The sequence below is a fragment of the Choloepus didactylus genome, chromosome 21 (assembly GCF_015220235.1).
Source record: "Choloepus didactylus isolate mChoDid1 chromosome 21, mChoDid1.pri, whole genome shotgun sequence".
In the NCBI taxonomy this organism is placed as follows: domain Eukaryota; kingdom Metazoa; phylum Chordata; class Mammalia; order Pilosa; family Megalonychidae; genus Choloepus; species Choloepus didactylus.
The window spans coordinates 3,747,443-3,765,935 of record NC_051327.1 but is presented as its reverse complement, the minus strand read 5'-3'; the positions used below and the strand labels follow the sequence as shown (position 1 = coordinate 3,765,935).

Sequence of the window (18,493 nt, the reverse complement as noted above, 5' to 3'; positions counted from 1 at the left end):
GTCTTTATTAAAAGACTACTAGTCACGAGTTACTCTGATTGTAGTAACTGTTGTATCAACCCATTTTGATCTCCTTTAAAAAATTAAATTTACATTTACAATTAAACAGAAGCTGTCTTTCAGAAAATTTTTGAAGGATAAAAATATATGAAGGAAGAAAATAGTCTGTGTAGGTAGGATTCCCTCCCAACACAGGACTTACTCATTGTTTCACCTCAAGAGATTTTAAAGTTTGTGATCAAGGTCTGTATATTATCCCCTTTATTAAGAATTGTTTTCTAATTGGTTATAACATTTTTTCAATTAATAGTTTCAAAACAAATTGTTAATACAAACTGTATAAATGAACATAATTTTCTTCACTTGTATTTTTGTTATTGAGCAAGTTTATCAAAATAAATTGTCTACTAAAGAAACTAAAAAGGCTTCTATTACTTTAAAATAAGATCTGGTTTTAAAAATTGGTTTCTTATAGAGGTTTCACATATTCACACGGTGACACTTCTGTGCCTCTTAGATTGGTGGTGGTGTTTGCACTGTGCAGGCTGGTTGTGGGGGAGGGAGCTCTCCCCTCCCTTATACCACTGCCACTCCTAGCTCACCCCTAGAGAAGTGTCGTTGATACTCTAGGTCATGAATCAGCCCATGTTTACCATTAAGAAGAGTCTCTCAGCAATAAAACACCACATACATGTGACTCCCTCCTCTGCCAGCCACCTTTTTCTTCTTTCTTGTTCATATACCTAAGCCCTTTCATCTTTGCTTCAGTCTTCTGTTTCTCCTTTACTGCAGGTCAAAAGATCTTACATCCTAAGATTTATTAGTAGTAATAATAATAATAGTAATACTATTATTATGAGATCTTAAGAGAGTAGTTTGGGTATGAAGTTGCTATGTAGAGGCCCTTGGTCTTTAAACTAGCCCATGTGCTCCATCACAGTTTTACTGTAGCTCTCTAAGGGGGTGTCAGGATTAGCCCAGCCTAATAATGAAGCGACACTGTTTACCTTTTGCTGTGGTTTCTTCTTTATGTGGCCTCTTCAGGAGCCTTGTGCAGGGTTGAGGGACTAGGACACAGTAGGATTTGGACATTCTTGGGTTCTGGGCCTTAAGGGCAAATTCATGGGTGACCAACCATCACAGTTTGCCCGAGACTGGAGATTTCCCAGGACGCTGACCTTTCAGTGCTAAAACTGGGAAAGTTCCTGGCAAACTGGGACAAGTTGGTCACCCTGTCTTCCTACCATCCAACCCTTAATCCATTTTATAGCACAGGTTAAAGATCTTTGAAGTGTACTTTTCTGTAAACATTAATGAATACATAGGTCCATTGGAAATTGTAATAATAGACTCATACTGAATGTCTAAGGAAGGAAAAAAACCCACCTTTTCCTTCTCTTTGCTAATACCATAAGAAAAGGCAACAGAGGGTCTTTAAAAACAATAGCATGAGTTTGAAAATATCTTATTTGACTTAGTCTTCCATCAACTCTGTTGTAGCCACTGGATGAGAAGATTGCTTCATAGGATGAACACCAAGACTAGAGGACTGTAAGTTTCTTTTAGGCAAAGTCAATTCTTCTGGTCACATTTATACAACCACAACAAGTAAGTTATTTATAGATGGTATTAAAGATAGAAAACATAATTTTATATTAGTTTTTGGAGTTTTGGTTCTTAGCAGGAAAAAAACCACTGGAATGATACTTACAGGCACATTTGAGGTTTCTACAAATCAGCTCCAGTTCCAGTCACAGTGTAAATAAGACCACCAAGATTAAGATTCAAGATGAGATTTTCCATATGATCCATAAAATTTTAGAGAGCACAGAATCTAAAAGAGTATGTACAATGTTTCCATTTTCCAGATGAAAAAAATAAAGGCTTCAGAAAGGCTTATTGACTGGGTTTCAGCAGAGCACCCAACATAGAAGAGAATGTCCTGACAAATGGGCCTTGAACCTAGCACGATTGTTCATACTCTGTAACCATCTAAACCAGTTCTCCTTCATCTAATCTTTATCTACTACAATCCATCCAAATCAATTCTGCTAAAATAATCTTCCTAACAACTAAAGTAAGTCATCTTCCTTATTCAAGTTTCTGTTGTTCCCACTGCCTAGAGAATTAAATCCAGATTCCTTTAGCATAGCATTCAGAACCCTCTGGGATCTGACTTCAGGCTGTCTCTCCAATCTTACTTCATTTCCTGCCACTCTCCATTTTTCACTGACAAACTGGTCTATTCGCTGTTCTCTCACTACAAACTCCTCCCTTCTTTGGCTGTTTCTGAACTTCCTCCTCCATGCAGTTTTCCCTAATCCCTCCCACATTTGATATCTATTTAATCTTTTCTGCTTTGTTTCTCTCTTTTGCTTATACCTCTGTTACAGAATGTGTTGCTAGAAGGATTAATCTGCCTAGATTCAGATCACAAGTGCACATTTCTAGCTGTGTGATCACTTAACCTCTGTGAACCTTGGTTTACTCATCCCTGGAATGAGGCTAATCGTAGTACCCACCTACGATTTATTTAAATCAGAGTTATTGTTGATTTAAATAATGGAAAGCATGGAAAGTGCAGGCAATGGTAGGCATTCAAATGTTAGTTGCTGCTACTATTATTAAACTCTTCTCTAAAACTGTATTATAAACTTTTTGAATACAAAGAATATGATTTGCTCATATTGTTCTCCCCGGAGACCTGGCACAATGGTTTTACACATTCAGTTGAATTATCATAATTAAATCTGGGGCTAGGTTATAAAGAAAAATTATGGACCATATCTCTTGGACATCTGAAAGACCTACTTGTCTATCAGCAAGGACGGGTTTAGTGAAATTCCTCCTGAAGGCAGATTGCCTGGATCAGCTAGATCAGGGTGGTCACTATTTTTAAGTATTTAACTGAATAATGTCAGCTTCATTGACCTCCTTAGGATTTCCCGGTGGACTCAAGATCCTTTACTACTGAACTCATAGTGCTCTAACATTGATATTTTACAAGGAGGACCAGGATGATGCAGGCACCCCGCTGCTCCTGAGAGGATTTTCTGGAAGCTTCATCAAAGCATGTGTGTTGTCTGCTGTCTTGAAGCCATACATTTGGTATGTTTTGCAAGAACTTGGTTCTGTCAAGATGGAGTTAATTATTTCTGCTTAAAGAAATGGATTCGAGGATTTGTTCTCATTTTAGATATCCCCAACTGGCTGTTTTGTGTCACTTTAGTAAATATTGTCAATACTTTTGGTCACTATTAAATCAATCCCCATTTATGTCTGTCTGGGCAAGTCAGCAAAACAAATGCCATGCCCTGATTCTTGCCCTCTTTCTTATTTTGTTTAAATATTTAATATTGGTCATCTAAGACAATTCAAGTGTTTTCTTAAATGAAAAAAAAAAAACTCATTCTTTTACATTCCTTTGTTCCCTGCAGCAAATGCAGTTGAAGAACCAATCAAAGAAAATCCTTTCCATTATCCATAATAAATTGCTCTAGGGAAGAAAAATTAATCCACTTATCCAAAAAAGCTTTTGACCACCTCATATACTGTATACTTTACTAAAGTAGTTAATGAGTAACAAGATGGAATTGTTGCAATCCTAGCTCCACATCCCACCACCCCACCCTCCCACCCCCACATGCCACTCCAATATTCTCCCTCATTTCCACCTTCAGGGTCCTCAACAACTTTTTCTTGTCCTAAGTGCTATTGTGGAGAAGGAAGTTACTATGATCCTAAACTGGGATGAATGGGGTTTTTTTTGTTTGTTTGTTTGTTTGTTTTTACAGTAACACATGCCTGTTGTAAAATTAAAAATAAAATAAATAAACAGGACTACAGAGAATTGAAATCCCCTCTCCCACAATCTACCTTCCTGATAAGACCGCCAATAACAGTTTGGTGGGTATTCTTCCAGACATTTTTTTAGTGTCTTTACACCATATATATGTTAAATACATTTCCAGCTACTTTCTTTTTTAACCTAATCTGTGATGAATGTCTTTCTGTGTCAATAAATATAGATCTTCCTCATTTTTAATGGCTGCATAGTATTCCATTTGATGTATATATCTACCTCTTCCCGTGTCGATGTACATTAGGTTGTTTACAGGTTTTTGCTATTAAAAATAATGCTGCTATGAACTTAGGCTTTAGATAACAGAAACTTCCCAAATATCATAATAGCCTGACTTTCTGACTGAAGCATATCAACTATGCTGTGAAGGCAGTTCATATTTTTTAAAGTATCGTGGTTAAGAAATAGTAACATAAAATAAGTGTTTGGACAAAGAAACTAGCATTAAATTCCTTATGTTATGGACTTTTCCACAAGTCATCTTCCTAAATCCCCTTCCTGTAAGGCAGGATGTGGAATTTTATATACTAGAAAATTAAGGATAAAAAGGGGGAACACTTCACCCAAGTCTCTATAATTAGCAATGGATGAATCTGGGTTTCCAACCTAGGTTCCCTGGCTTCAAATCTGGGACTCCTCTTGCTGTCCTAAATTATCAGTTTGGCTAGTTTAAAGGAAACAAAAATAGCTGGTCCAAGTTGCATGATTTGGCTAGAACATGAACAGCTAAATCTATGGTTTGCTTTTTCTGGACATGGAATGCAAACAACTATAAAAGGGAGTTCCTATTTAGGAACAACTTGTGAATATTATCTGCTTTGTTGAAAGGAAATAAAAAGAAAAACCTCCCACTTCCTGTTTGACAAATCTTCCATCATTCCCCTCTCATTGTCAAGCCTTTGCTCTTGGTAGGTGCTATTTTGTAGTGCTAACTTCCTTGATTGGTGAAAGTCACGCATTGATTTTGTTGGGATCCTTTAGAGATTTGAGCACCCAGGAAATTTTTCCCAAACAGGCTCCTCCCCCTCCCACCACCCCAAATAGCACTGTCTTAAAATATCAACTCGGATCTTACTCCAAGTCCCTTTATACCATGTCAGTGGAAATCTGTCAGTTATTGGGGTACCCCAGGATTATTCAGACCTCCATGGCTGAAACATTAAGAAGGCCCCTCCAGTCATTTGTCACCTGTCTACTACACTTACTGCTGAGACATCAATTGTCCCAGCTCCAAAACAAAACTATGATGTGGTAGTTCTAATGTTTCCAGAAATCCCATGCTTGGGGCATGGTAAACAACATTGGTAAGCTGGGAACCACATGCCTGTGGACTCCCCCTGGGACACCAAAGACCTTTCCTCTTAGGTCTTGGGATCTCAGCAAGATGTTGCTACCAAACACTAAGCAAGTCCTTGTTCTCGCAGATCTTCAGATCTCAGATTGCTTGACCTCTGCTTGTCTGGGAGAATAGACTTCCCCCTCTGGGGCATGTATGCCTAGCACCCATGTTCCTTTCTTTGGTAAGAAATAACTCAGTTTTCCTTTGAAAAGCTGCTCCTTCTCCACCCTTGTGCCATGTGTTTCTGCTGGGCTGATTCTACCCTCTGGCTCCAGAACCAGATGCAGAAGCCAGACCTAGCCATTCTGAGTCCTATTTAATTGATCCAGAAATGAGCATGTGACCAAACCAATCCTGGGACTTTGTTGGAACTTCTGGGAAAGAGGTGTTCTTCCTTTAGGTTTGCTACACTGTGTGGTTTTCGAGAAGCTTTGCTGCTGGTGTACACAGGAAGAGCCTGCAAAAGAATGAAGCCATCTTTCTACAGAAGAAAGGAAGCTGAGAAACAGAGACAGATTTCTGTGGACATAATTTTAATCTTTGGATCAAGCCACACCTGAAGCCAGTAACTATCACTAGGTTTTTCTGTTACATGAGCAAATCAATTCCCTGTTTTCCTTCAGCCAATTTGAGTTGGGTTTCTGTCTCGTTTAATGGAAAGAATCTTGACACACACCCACTTTCCTCTTGGCACATCCCTCACCTCTCCCTGCTTTGGCTTCTCACTTTAATCTTTCCGTTAGCTTAGGCTTTTACAAAAGACAGAAAAATCTATTGGTTTCTCAATCCAACAAAGCACCTACTAATGGCTTGAAATGAGGGGAAGAAATAAACAAGGCAAGAAACAAATTAGTTTCTAAAAAATATATCCCCCTCATACTCCTGGGTAATGGGACCAGGTGAGAGCTCCAAAATAAACACCAGAGGTGAGTTGACCCTGATCAGGTCCCGGATGCCTGGCATGGAACCATTCATGAGCGATACTCTGAGGGCAGCTGAGAACGATGGTACCCACAGGTAGCTTTCCTCTTGGCTGGTCATACAGCCTGAAATTCTTACTCTGCTTTATCCATCTGGAATAAATACTTCCAGAATGTATGTGTCATGTAAAGTTAAGTAGAAGATAGTCATAACAAAGATTATACCATGTTGGGTTTTACTTCCCGTAAAATTTTGAAAACCTATGTATCCACCAAGCATGGGTGAGGGTGGCAGACTACTTGCCTGGAGCTCCTGTATCTTCAAATATGGTGGCTCAAGCCCAACCAGCCCCTTCCACCTAGAATTTCTGGCAAGGTGGGCACATGAGTCCTCACCTCTTGTTCACAAAGTAGCCATTGGTTGCTCTCAGCCTCGTGACTTCCTTACCTCTTTCTGGGCCTCTTCGTTGGTGGTGACCAGATGCTGAATGTCCTGGATTCACACATCCTGCTCTCAGCTGTGACTGCTACCCAGAGTGACTGTGGTAGGTAAGCAGTTTGTATTTTGAGGGGTTTTGTTGTTTCTAACCCATCCTACAGGAGCCACTGCTGGGTCAACATCTGAAGGGGTTCTCTACCATATGATAACTACTGTAAGTAGCACGTGTTCTAAATTATACAATGAGGGGTTCGAAAAGTGAAGACAGTGATTTGAAAAACTACCTAGATAGGAAAAACTAAGTGCAGATCCCTTAGGCATTTATAAGCTAGTTGGTGCTAGGTACATTAATTTGTCTCCCTTGAACTCTATAAAAGAAGGGGCTGCAGAGATCCCCAACTATGGGCCAAGGACTGTTACATCATAATCACCTGGTGCCATTGTTAAAAAAATTCTTATTTCCACACTTTACCACAGTTCTGAATCAGAATGCCCCAGGTAGAAGTGTTACATGTATTTTCTCAGCACCTGAGTTTGGGAACCACTGCAGAAGATGATCTCTCTCAGATGCTAAGAGGTCACTGCCTGCTGCTGTCCCAGCCAGGTTTGGGTGGGGCTGCCCAACCTCTCCCAAGGAGTGTGTTTGGGGGAACTCACAGATCCTGAGGAGGAAGGGGAGGTTACCGCCCTTCACATACGTCGCAGGCTCTCTAATACCTTTCCTCAGTTCCAGTCACAGGAGTTCACCAGCCCTCAGAGCTCTCCTGGTCTAAACCATAGTTCTCTGCTGACCCAGAAGCACTAAAAATAGAAGAGAGGTCCAAATCTGGCTTCTAGGCTTTTGTGGGGGCGGAGTAAGGCAGAGTGACCAGGGAGGAATTGTTATTAGCAGCAAAGTGGTAACTGCTTCCCTGGCCTAAGGAAGCTTTTTCCCTTTCCCTGCTCCAAGCTGCAGTGGTGCAGTCTGTTACCTTGGAGACGAGCTAACACTTCCCTGCAGAGCCGGCTTCACTGTTGAGTTGCTTAGAAGAGCTTGGAGGAACTAGAAGTGGGAACCAGAAGAGGAGGGGCCCCCAAGGTGACCAGGAGCCCTTCTCCCAAAGATGGAGAAATGAGGGGAAAAATGCAGGTGAGGGTGAGCATCACAAGGGGTGACAGGGGTGGTAAGATAGAGGGTGGGAGAGGCCCAGATTCTAAGCTCTGGGTGGAGACAGAAGTCTAAGGGATATTTGGGTGTGTGGGGTCTTAAGCATCTCCTCCCTGAATACCAGTCATCGTGCTAGGTGCTCAGGGTACGACAGGAGAAGGAAGTAATGGAGCTGGCTGGAAAACAGACCATGGCAACTGGGTAGGAGACAGTGAGGACAGAGCAATAGAACTTCCGTAGGAAGCAACAGTTTCCCACATGGGGATCAGGAGCAGTGAAAGAGTTCAGGAAAGACTCCGGCAGACAAAAGGGGCTAAGAGAGTGTTCCTAGAAGCAGGTACAACTTGAGCAAAGGTATGGAAGTATTAAATAGTATGGTGTGTGTAAATAGAGGTTGCCAGGGAGAAGACAAGGATGAGAGAGGAGGCGGAAAGGTAAGCATGTTTACACTTGAATGTATCGTGGGGCACCAAGGAGCCATGGTGTAGTTGTAAACAGGTAGCAATATGAACAACTGCCTATCAGAAAAATCATTCTGGCAGCAAAATGGAGAGTGGATTGGATGGGGGCAAGACTGGAGGTTATTTTGCAGTTAAAAATGCAAAACCTGGGATGGTTTTATCCTGGGTAAACATGTTCATCCTGGATAAACAGCAAATTAAAAGTTTACTTTTATGCAGGAATCAGGGCTCTCTCTCTCCCTTTGACCAAGACGCCGTCTCCCAAAGACTAGTTGTACTTTATCTCCCCTTCCTCCAGCCACTCCCCAGGTGTGATGGGGCTGCCTTTGCTTAAATGCAGGACTTGCCCTGAGAGCATTTATTCAACAAATGTTGAATAATTGGGTAGCTCCTATGTTCTAGGCTGTTTTATGCAAAGAGGTTATAGCCGTGAACATAACTAAGTCTCTGCCCTCATGGATCTGATATCTATTGTGTTTGGGAGGGGGGGCAGACAATAAATAAGTAAATATGTAGAACATCAGATGGTGAAACAAGTTATGGAGAAAATAAAGTAGGGTGGAGGGGGTTCTGTTGAGATGGGGTACTCAAAGCAGACTTCTCTAATGAGGTAGAAGTGTTAATCAACAGTGAGCAAAGCCCAAAAGGTGAGGTCTATATCCTATATCCTGTTCTATATCCTGTTCATCTCTAACTCCCCAGCTCCAGCTCTTTCTGGTACCCAGTAGGCACTCTATAAACATCCATTGAATGAGTGATTCCTAAAGTGTCATTGGCTGAAGTGCTTAAAGATGCAGCATATTTTTAAGGTATTCTACATGTCTGTATGTTACTTTTTATTTTATAAAGCACTTTTACATTCTCGATGTGCTCCTCTTAATGGATTTGAAGTAGGCAGGGCAGTTACTATTACCCCCTTCCATTTTGCAGATGAGGCATCCAAAGGCCCAGTGCTCTTTCTAGCATATACCACAGTACTTGGTTAGTTTTATGCAGCCCAGCCCTTCCTCCATCAACTCACACAAGTCACCCCAGAACTAATGGTGCAGACCCCTGAATTCATTTAATGCTGCTGATCACTCACTGAAAAGTGGGAATCTGACACTGTGGAGCTTCCAGTGTTCCTGAGAGATTTCTATTTCAACAGTCCCTGCTAGCAAAGTCTCCCAGCAAAGCTGACTGATGTAAAGCCCATTTTTTGAGACATTGCCACATTATCTTGGTGCTTCCCAGAAAACAAAGCATCCTCTGAATGTAAGATGAAAGACTCAAAAGAGAAAAGCAAGTTGCTGAACCATCATTAGGTCATTTAATTCAATGATTTCATAAGAACACATTATAAATTAATGTTCAAGCTGTAATTTCATTTGGAATGTTTTCCACTTGCTGCCTCTCTCTATCTCTCTCTCTAGCTCTCTCTCTCTCTCTCTCTCTCTCTCTCTCTCTCTCTATATATATATATATATATATATATATATATATATATAGGTTGCAAGTGACAGTAAATGAGCTAGCTTAAGCAAAGAGGTGGGGAACTTATAAGGAATGAGATCTCTCATGGGACCCAAGAGAAGAAAATGAAGTAAATTCTCACAAGTGCCTGGAATTAGTAACTGGAAATTCAAGAACCCAGGCAATTTCTTAACCTCCTTCTCTCACTTCATCTCCTCTCCACTAAATATTTGAGTGTCTGCCAGCCCGTGCTCTCAGGTAGCTTACAGTCTGATAGGAAAGACACATCAATTTTTTAAAAAATCACAAGTGAATATATCATTCCAAATTAAGATAAGAGCTCTGAAAGAAAGGAGTTCTATGAACTTTCTATGAAAGTTTATATAACACAAAAGAAACTGAGACAGTAGAATGCTGGAGAAGACTTCCTGTAGCAAGTGGTATTTGAACTGAAATGTCAAGGATGAGTAAAGTGGGTAGAAGGAAGGAGAATGTTCCAGAGCAGAGACAGCAGCACATGAAAAAAGCCCTGTGATTAAAGGAATTGCTTGGCTTTCCAGGACTGAAAGGAGGTGGTGGTGGAACACAGCAGGGGAGGAGGGCAGTGATGAAGTAGGAAAGCTGGAGAGGTAGGTGGGAAGCTTCCAGACCATGTGGGTCCTCAAATACCATCCTAAAGATCTTCATCTTCATCCTAGAAATAAAGGGAAGACTTTGAAGAGTTTTAAGCAGAAAGGAGAAGAGGAAGCATGACATTGGATCTGTGTTTTAAAAAAATCACTGTGGTTTCAGTGAGAACAGAACAGATTGGATGGAGGGACCGAGAGAATGCAGGGAGGCCAGTTAGGGGCTACTGCGGCAGTTTATACAGAGATCGTGGTGGCCTGGGCTAAGGGAAATGTCAGTGGCAACAGAGGTAAGTAGAGAGCTTCAAGGAAAGGTAAAATTGACAAGATTAGGTACTGGATTGGCTGTGGGGAGCGAGTTGTAGATTTCTATAAGTAGAGCGATGGAGGCTCTCTCTAAGCTAGAGAACATGAAAAGGGAACAGATCTGTAGGGAATATCATGAGTTCAGTTGTAGACACATTGAGCTGAGGTGCTCCAAGTGGAAATAATCTAGTGTCTGTGAAGCACAGGTCTAGAGTCAGAGTGAGAGGTCTGGATTTTTGATATACAATTAGGAGTCATTGATGTAAGGATGGCAGTTGAAATCATGGCCTTGGGTAAGATTGCCTAGGAAGAGAGTAGAAAGTGACAGGAGAAGAGCATGAACAATTTAGCCTCGAGGAACAATAACCTGTAATGTGCAGGTAGAAGAGGATGACTCTGCAAAGGAGGCGGAAGAAGAGCTGAAAGAGAGGAAGGAGGAAGCCAGGATATGGGCAGTGAGAGGGCAAGAACCATTGCTAGGTTTTTGACTCATGTAAATAGGTGAATTGTGGTTCTTCTCTCTAGGCAAAAGAACAATGAAAAGAAGATAACCACTTTCCTCCACTTTTCTCTGAAGACAGTCTTTTCCAGTTTCAGAATGCACATGGTGCTCCACAGCTCTTAATTCCAAATTCCCAGAGAGAGAATCTGATCCTTCTTGGATATATGTCTACCATTGATTCAATAAGCTGGGACCAGCAGGCTGTGGGGACTTGCCCTTTGAGTGCAGATGCAGTTCTCAAAAAGAACTCAACAAGAACTCAACCACGACTCAATATTTGCCCTCTCCCCTTCCCCCCTCCTTGAAATCCCTATGGTCTTGCCACACAGGGCCAGCTCCTTCAAGAAGGTGTAAGTTCAAAAGTCACTTTCCCTGACCACCTTCCCAATGATTACTCTTTATCATATCATCCTGTTTATTTCCTTCACAACACCTAACACAATTTGTAATTATTTAATTTTTTAATATTTTTAATTTCAATCTCCCCCTCAAGAATGTAAGGACAAGGACAATGTCTATGATTTTGCCACCCAGAGGTCATTTGGCAATGTTTGGCGACATTTTTGGTTGTCCCAACTGGAAGGGAGTGGCCTGCTGGCATCTAGTGAGTAGAGGCCAGGGATGCTGCTAAACATCCTACAGTGCACTGGACAACCCCCGACAAGAAACAATTACCCAGTCCAAGGTGTCAAAAGTGCCAAGGTTGAGAATCCCTTGTCATCTTGTTCAGCATTGTATCCTCAGCACCTAGCCCAATGCCTGCTACCTAGTAGGTGTTTAATGAGTATTTATTGAATGAATGAATTAGTTGGACTGAACATTGATAACCCCACAAAGCTGTTGTCTGCATGCTGCATTTATCCTTCTGTTTTTCTGGTATTCTTTTCCTCCCTAGGAAAATAAGCATTGGCTGTTTTTATAATGGCTACACAAACTGGACAAGTTTTCCATGCTCAAGATAATACGTTTCTGGAAAATCATTGGTAAGCACCTTCTTTGAGGCTGCAAAGGAAAAAAATATTTTGCTCCTGGGAGTTGAAGGGAAATACCTGCCCTGAAGTGAGACTGGTTAAATGGCCATGGCATTATCCATCTTCCCGAGGGCTTTAGTTACCTAACTATCAGAACAATATAATACAGTTCTCATAAACTTGGGGTCCACATTTTATCAGGACTCCACAGGAATCCTTCCCAGTTACTGCACAGAAGTAAAAATGTTTCCAGAGTCACTTTAGGGACTAAGGGAAAGAGAGGAGACAGTGACAATGTGGAGTCAATATCCAATGCCAGGCCATCATTCAAACCACTTTATGTTTTGTAGCCTGAGGAGAAATGCTGACAGAAATCCAAAGAAGCAATGGAGCCAGAAGGATGTCAGTGGACTTGAACAAAATCCAGACAATGGATTACTGGTTACACACATTAACCAGACACAGGACTTACTGGTAAAAACCATATTACATTACCTGAGGAACAGTGCTTACAAATCACAGTCAGGGACTGCAGAGTGGGTTTCACTCTGAGTATTTCTTTCTTCCCAAAGGATCCCAGGACTGAAAAGGATTAGTTAAGCATTCATCTCTAATTCCCTGTCATTAGAAATGACTGGAGAATCTCTATGCTGTTGATAGAAATTGTCCAGCCTTCCTGACTACACTGTTAAATATTCAGGAGCATGTGAAGACTGTCAATGTTAACATAGCCTAAAGTCTAAAGAATTTAATTTTTAAAGCCTCCCTTCCCAAGATATGTTTTGCTTTTAGGATTCTCCAAAATCTAGATTCAGAAATCAGTTTCAAGAGTGCTGTTGGAGCAAAGGGGTTATGGTGGGAGACTCAATCTCTAGAATAACCAGAACTGTAGTTTTAGACTGACTTACTGGATAAAAGAACTGTCATACCATAATGGAGAGTGGATTGTTTAGAGCTCAGAATTCATTATGCCATAGAAACAATTGTCAGCAGTAGTTGTCAGGTGCAAGGCTGGCCCATAACCATAGACCTGATCTACATAGAGTTGAAATATGATACCTTTGAAATGATAGTCAGAACCAATAGAGTTATAAGGCTAGCAATTAAGCAATCAGGAAAAGAGTCATGTTTCACTTTGCTCAAGTTTTGGCACTTAAGGAATAGCAAGTTTAATTGAAGGGACAAGAGGAAAGGTCCATGAAGTCCTGAGATTCTGAAGAAATCTTTCAAGGACTTCAGATGACGACATGGGTCTTAACTCATGTAATTTCACATCAAAATGTATGATTTCCCAGGTGTATGAGGGCCACTCTTACATTTATCAGCTGCAGCTGGGGCCTCCTTTGCCTCCCAAACGGATAGCAAGGGGAAAGGGGGAAAGGATGACCTCAACACAAAGCTCTCACTGAGCCGTTCTCTATGTGCGGCACTTATTTGAGTACACGATCATCAGGCCCACAGTCAAAATCTATAATGTGTTTAATAGTGGACCTTCAAACATTGATAATACAAAATCCATGCACTAAAATATCATAGATCATCTCAGATGCAGGCTACCAAGCTCAGTGCTATCAACCAGAAGGATGGTTGATTCCTCAAAGATGAGGCAAGAGACGTCTAGTATTCCTGTGTTGTGCAGCTGTATCTCCCTAAATGTGGGACGGAGTTGGGTTTTCAGCGGTGCTGACCTTAATCAGCGTAGAATCACATAATGAGAAAGTTAACTTCCTTTCCCATTAGTTCTCTTTCAATTCTTTGCTGAGACATTCACAGTTTGGGACTAGTTTAGAGAGGCAAGATAGTGTCATGGTCACAAGGAGCATGAGTTGAGCTACACTGCCTGGGTTCAAATCCCAGCTCTACTTAAGGTCAGGGTGACCTGGGGCAGGTTACTTAAATTCTCTGTAGTTCAGTTTCCTTGCTGGTAAAATGGGGTTAACAATAGCACCTACTGGGTAGAATTAAAAGAGTTAATATATGGAAAGTGCTTGACACATAATGCATGCTATTTAAATGTTTGCGGTAATTACCGGTGTGTTTTTCACACTTCTTTAACACTTGCTAATTTCCTTTTGAAACAGAGGGAGAGCAGACGTCAGGCACAGAACTAAGGCTTGCAATACTCTAGCTGGACTATAATAACAGCGTTTTGGGGTTACCTTCTATTTATGACCAAATTATGCCAAAAGGAGACTCCTGGGGGAAAACAAGTGTCCCAAATTAGTTAAGTTGGATTTTAAATTTGGGTCCGGTGGAGGTCAGGTGCAACACAATGGGAAACCGAGGCCATAATGCATGAGAAAAGGTAATTTGTTTCTCACAGATCCCAGGGAGAGAGGGGTGCCACGGGGGTCAACCGGAAGCGTGATTGGCACAGGGAGGCTCAACTAGCAGGTGGGGAGCACACAAGCAGAACAAGAGAGACCTGTGGGCTTGAGCTGTTTTTGTAGTCCTGGGGTGGAGGTTAGTAGATCGCCCGCAGGAGTCAAGGATTGATTAGTTTAAAGCAGATGCACATGAAAGGGGAAAGGGGCTGGGGACATCCAAGTTTGGTGGGGGTGTTAGCTTCTCATCTGGGACCAGCTGTGGGTTCTGGGTGAGGTGGGTGGTGACCACAGCTGGGGGGTTGGACTCTGGGGGAGGTTATGCCCCAGGACTGGAAAGCTGTTGGTGAAGCGAGTGGCTTAGCTGAAGTAAGATGGATGCCAGGGCAGCACACACCAGAAAATGTTGATAGTTATAACAGCATGGATCATTGATAAGAACTGTTTATGCAGGAACAATGTTCTACCATATCATAACTTCACAATGCTGTTCACATGACTTGCCTAGTGTCACGAAGCTAGTAAATGGAGAACCCCAGTGCACCACACACCTTCCTCCATCTCTCCTGCTTTTCCTCAACCCCACACAGCTCACTCAGCTGCAGCAGACATTTTCCAACCCCTCGCCCACCACCTCCCCCACCATAATGAAAGCCCCGACAAATATAAGCCCAAGCAGAATCCATGTAGGGGTCTAACAGGTGCCCAGGAGATGGGCAAAGCTGTCCCTAACTCTGGACTGGAGTCCCCATGGGTTAAACAGTGCTCAGGCCCATTCCACAGTTATCAGAAGCTGCAGGGTGGTGTCTTTCTACAGTGGGACTGAACCAGCCTCCCCTTATGACACCATTCTGTATCCTGAGTAGTGGCGGACTCCAGCCACACTGGAGGCCCATCTGTATCACGCAAACATAAGAGCAGTTTGCTGGGAGCACTCACAGAATCCCTGCCTGATCTGGGACATACAGACCTTCCCAGCCTCCTCTCACATCACACTACCCCTTATTACCACCTTGCACCCACAGTGGCCACCATTCTGGTCTGCAAACCCTCCAACCCCCACCCCGACCTCCATGTCTCAGCCTGGACTGTGCTTTCCCAAGCCAAGCATCACACTTCCCTTTTTATTTTCTCAATAAAACTGCTTCTTTTTGAAAACATGTATGATGATTTAGTTTTTTTGTTCACTGCCCATCTACCCACACTAGAAAGGAAGCCCCACGGAGGCAAAAACATTTCTATCTTAGTCACACTGTAGTCCCAGCACCAGGCACACTGCCTGCCTCATCAGAAAGACTCAGAAATGCCCATTAGAGAAAATGGCAGGGTCCAGAAGCGTGGACCCTGCAAAGCAAACCCAGAGCCCCTCAGATTAGGACTCTCCACCTTCTGGCTTTCCAGAAAGCCTGGCCAACCTTGAACGCTTCCCATGAACTAGTTGTGCTCCACCACCAAGTCCACCACCCACATCCTGAGCTTAGCACAGTGTGACAGACCCGTTGTCACTAGAAACAAGCAAGTGTGTGCAGTTCAAGCCCCAGCCAGGCTTCCTCCAAAACTGTTACCCATTGCCCCTAAGACTCTCACCCACTGCTCCTAGTTCTAGCCTCTGGTATGGGTAGAATAAACCTATTCTCTCTTCTATCAGTTAGTCAACAAATTTTGTTATGACCTCTCAGCCCAATGGGGAGGACTCACACTTCTGCAAAGACACAGAGATACACATGTAAAATTAAACAAAGACCATTCAAATGAGAACAGAGGCGATTTATTCCGAGCTAGCTTTAGCAAGGGAGCCAGCCACCATCACTTGTGTTTGGCAGAGACTCAAAGGCAAGCAGGGGGGTGGGAAAGCTTTATAGTGAAAGAAGTCTCCAGGTATATTTTGATTGGAGGTTGTTGGCCTGGAGAAGCTGGAGGAGGGCTAACTAGAGGTGGGGCATCCTATGGTATAGGTTAGGGGAGAAGAATTACCTTTTTCTGGTTGGTTTTGAATTAGAAGTGGGAGGCAAAAAAAAAAAAAAAAAAAAAAAGAAATAGGGAAAACTGGAAGTCATTGACCCAGTCTTGACTGTTCTGGGCTGGTTGCTGCAGAATTCTATTGTCATATATAATCTGGCCATGATCCCTTGGTAAACTCCTCAGACTCTCACAGGGAAGCACGTGTCAAACGACCCTTGAATTGTCCAGCTACATATTGTACCTTCATGTGGGGATGAGTGGTGGGAGTGGGTGTTGCCAGGGCAACTAACCCAGAACACAGGCTTCCACAATTCATATGTTCCCTCAGCAAGGTGAGTTCTTAAAAGAGATTATTTTAAGGTAGCATTAGTCAGAATTGACAACCCGTGGTTATCCGTATGAAGGAACCTAGGGCACCCTCAGCCTTACCCTCTCTTTCCACCATTTTCTGCTTGACTGTGGCTTCTGTCTTACAGAAGCTGCAGGGGAGTGAGACTCAGCCATCAGCTTTGGAGGACTCTGAAGATTGGCTTTCAACTCACAGTTTAAAGTCTGAGAAACTCACCTTGACTGACCTGATAAGTCAGGGCACAACTGTCCTGTAAGTCTGAAGCCATTCCCCTTTTCAGCCCCCTGCCCCAAACTTGCGATGACCCCGTTGGGCTCTAGAGACCCCTTCATACAGCTTTGCTTCTTTAGGAAGGAGGGCGGCAATGTCAGGCAGAAAATGCATTTCTCCACCCAGATCATCCGCCATTTTGAATCAAAACTTTCTGAGTAAGTATGTTCTCAATGTTTTCCCAACAACCCAGAGCACAAGAATGATCTCATTTCTGCAGCCTGAAAGTAACTTTGGGCAGGTCTCTTCCCACTTCTAGCCCCAATTTTCTCTTTTCACAAATGAAGAGGTTGGACCAGATCAGTGTTTCTCAACACTTTAAAATCCTTTCAGGTGAACACATCAACGCTCACAGTCCATTTGGTCTTTAATGGTTAAGAACGATCACTTTCAGTGCCCATCTGGCTGGGTTCATGCCTTTGCAAATATATGTCAAAAATATGCAAGTAACTCCACTCCCAAACCAGATTTTGATAGCACATGCATATACACAAACACATCTCAGTAATTTATAACAGTAGAGAGTAGAGAATGGTCCCTAAGATCCCATTCCAGCTCTAGCAATCTATGTTCCAGTGATTTCTGGTTACCTGAGTTTTCTTGAAAGGTTATAATAACATGTAACAATGTGTCAGGAATTCTTCTAAGGGCTGCATGTATTATCTTATTTAATCCTCTGGACAACCCAAAGTATAGTGTTACTTTCAGGCCAGTTCAACAAAAGCCAATTGCTAAATATCATTCACTGAATGACCTATTTGCCAAATTTATTAAAACTTTCTGTTAATTTTACAACTCTTTTGGAGGAGGTGGGGTGGCATGGCTGGTGTTTTAGTTTTCCTGCTGCCAAAGCAAATATAATGTGATGGGTTGGTTTAAACAAGGGGAATCTATTGGTTCATGGTTTTGAGGCTAGGAGAAGTCCAAAATCAAGGCATCATCAAGATTACGCTTTCTCTCTTCTGGCGTTCTGAGGCTGGCTGCCGGCGATCCTTGGTCCTTGGCTTTTCTGTCACATGGCGCATGTGCACATGGCGGCTTCCCCTGGCTTCTCTTTTCTCTTCCAGATTCTGTTGACTTCTAGCTTCTGAGTGTTCCTGTGGCTTTTTTCTCTCTCTCTGTGGCCTTCCCTATAAAGCCTTCAGTAATGGGATTAAGACCCATCCTGATCTAGTGGGCCCAAACCTTAAATTAAGTAACCTCTTCAAAAGGTCCTATTTATAAGGAATGGATTAAGTTTAAGAACTATTTTTCAGGGGTACGTAGCTCTAAGCCACCATAGATGGTTTAAACAGATTTTAAAGATTTCGGTAAAGTTTACATTAATTGGTTTTACTTCTGAATCCAGAGCAGCATTTTAAGAAATGGTCAAGTCTATTCAGTTAATTGGTCATTTGGCAAATTGATTTTCAGAGAATTGGTGTTCTGCAAATTGATTTTTGGCAAATTGATTTTTGGCAAATTGACTTGGATAGAATCCTATTATAATTTTCATGTGGGGGGTGATAAAATGGTCCGAGAGAGGTTATCACACTTGTCCGAAGTCACTCTGCTAACAAATGG

At 42.2% G+C, this 18,493-nt stretch overlaps 2 protein-coding genes across 5 annotated transcripts in view; both read left to right on the top strand.

Annotated features, from left to right (window-relative positions):
• The window catches only part of MOSMO (modulator of smoothened), a 112,915-nt gene extending 108,884 nt beyond the window's left edge, over positions 1-4,031 (top strand). Inside the window, exon 3 of the mRNA XM_037813557.1 lies at positions 2,940-4,031. Within this exon, the coding sequence (XP_037669485.1) occupies positions 2,940-2,974 (35 nt within the window). The 3' untranslated portion in view covers positions 2,975-4,031. The remainder of the gene's footprint in view (positions 1-2,939) is intronic.
• A 3,509-nt stretch (positions 4,032-7,540) lies between these two features.
• VWA3A (von Willebrand factor A domain containing 3A) overlaps positions 7,541-18,493 on the top strand; it is a 50,757-nt gene continuing 39,804 nt past the window's right edge. Inside the window, exons 1-5 of one of the 4 annotated variants that reach the window (XM_037815000.1) lie at positions 7,541-7,689; positions 11,950-12,037; positions 12,376-12,499; positions 16,788-16,912; positions 17,011-17,088. In XM_037815000.1, coding sequence (XP_037670928.1) covers positions 11,976-12,037; positions 12,376-12,499; positions 16,788-16,912; positions 17,011-17,088 — 389 coding nt within the window. In that variant the 5' untranslated portion in view covers positions 7,541-7,689; positions 11,950-11,975. Of the gene's footprint in view, positions 7,690-8,112; positions 8,142-8,875; positions 8,978-11,949; positions 12,038-12,375; positions 12,500-16,787; positions 16,913-17,010; positions 17,089-18,493 lie in introns of those variants that run through there. The other 3 variants (XM_037814997.1, XM_037814999.1, XM_037814998.1) reach the window with 3 other exon arrangements.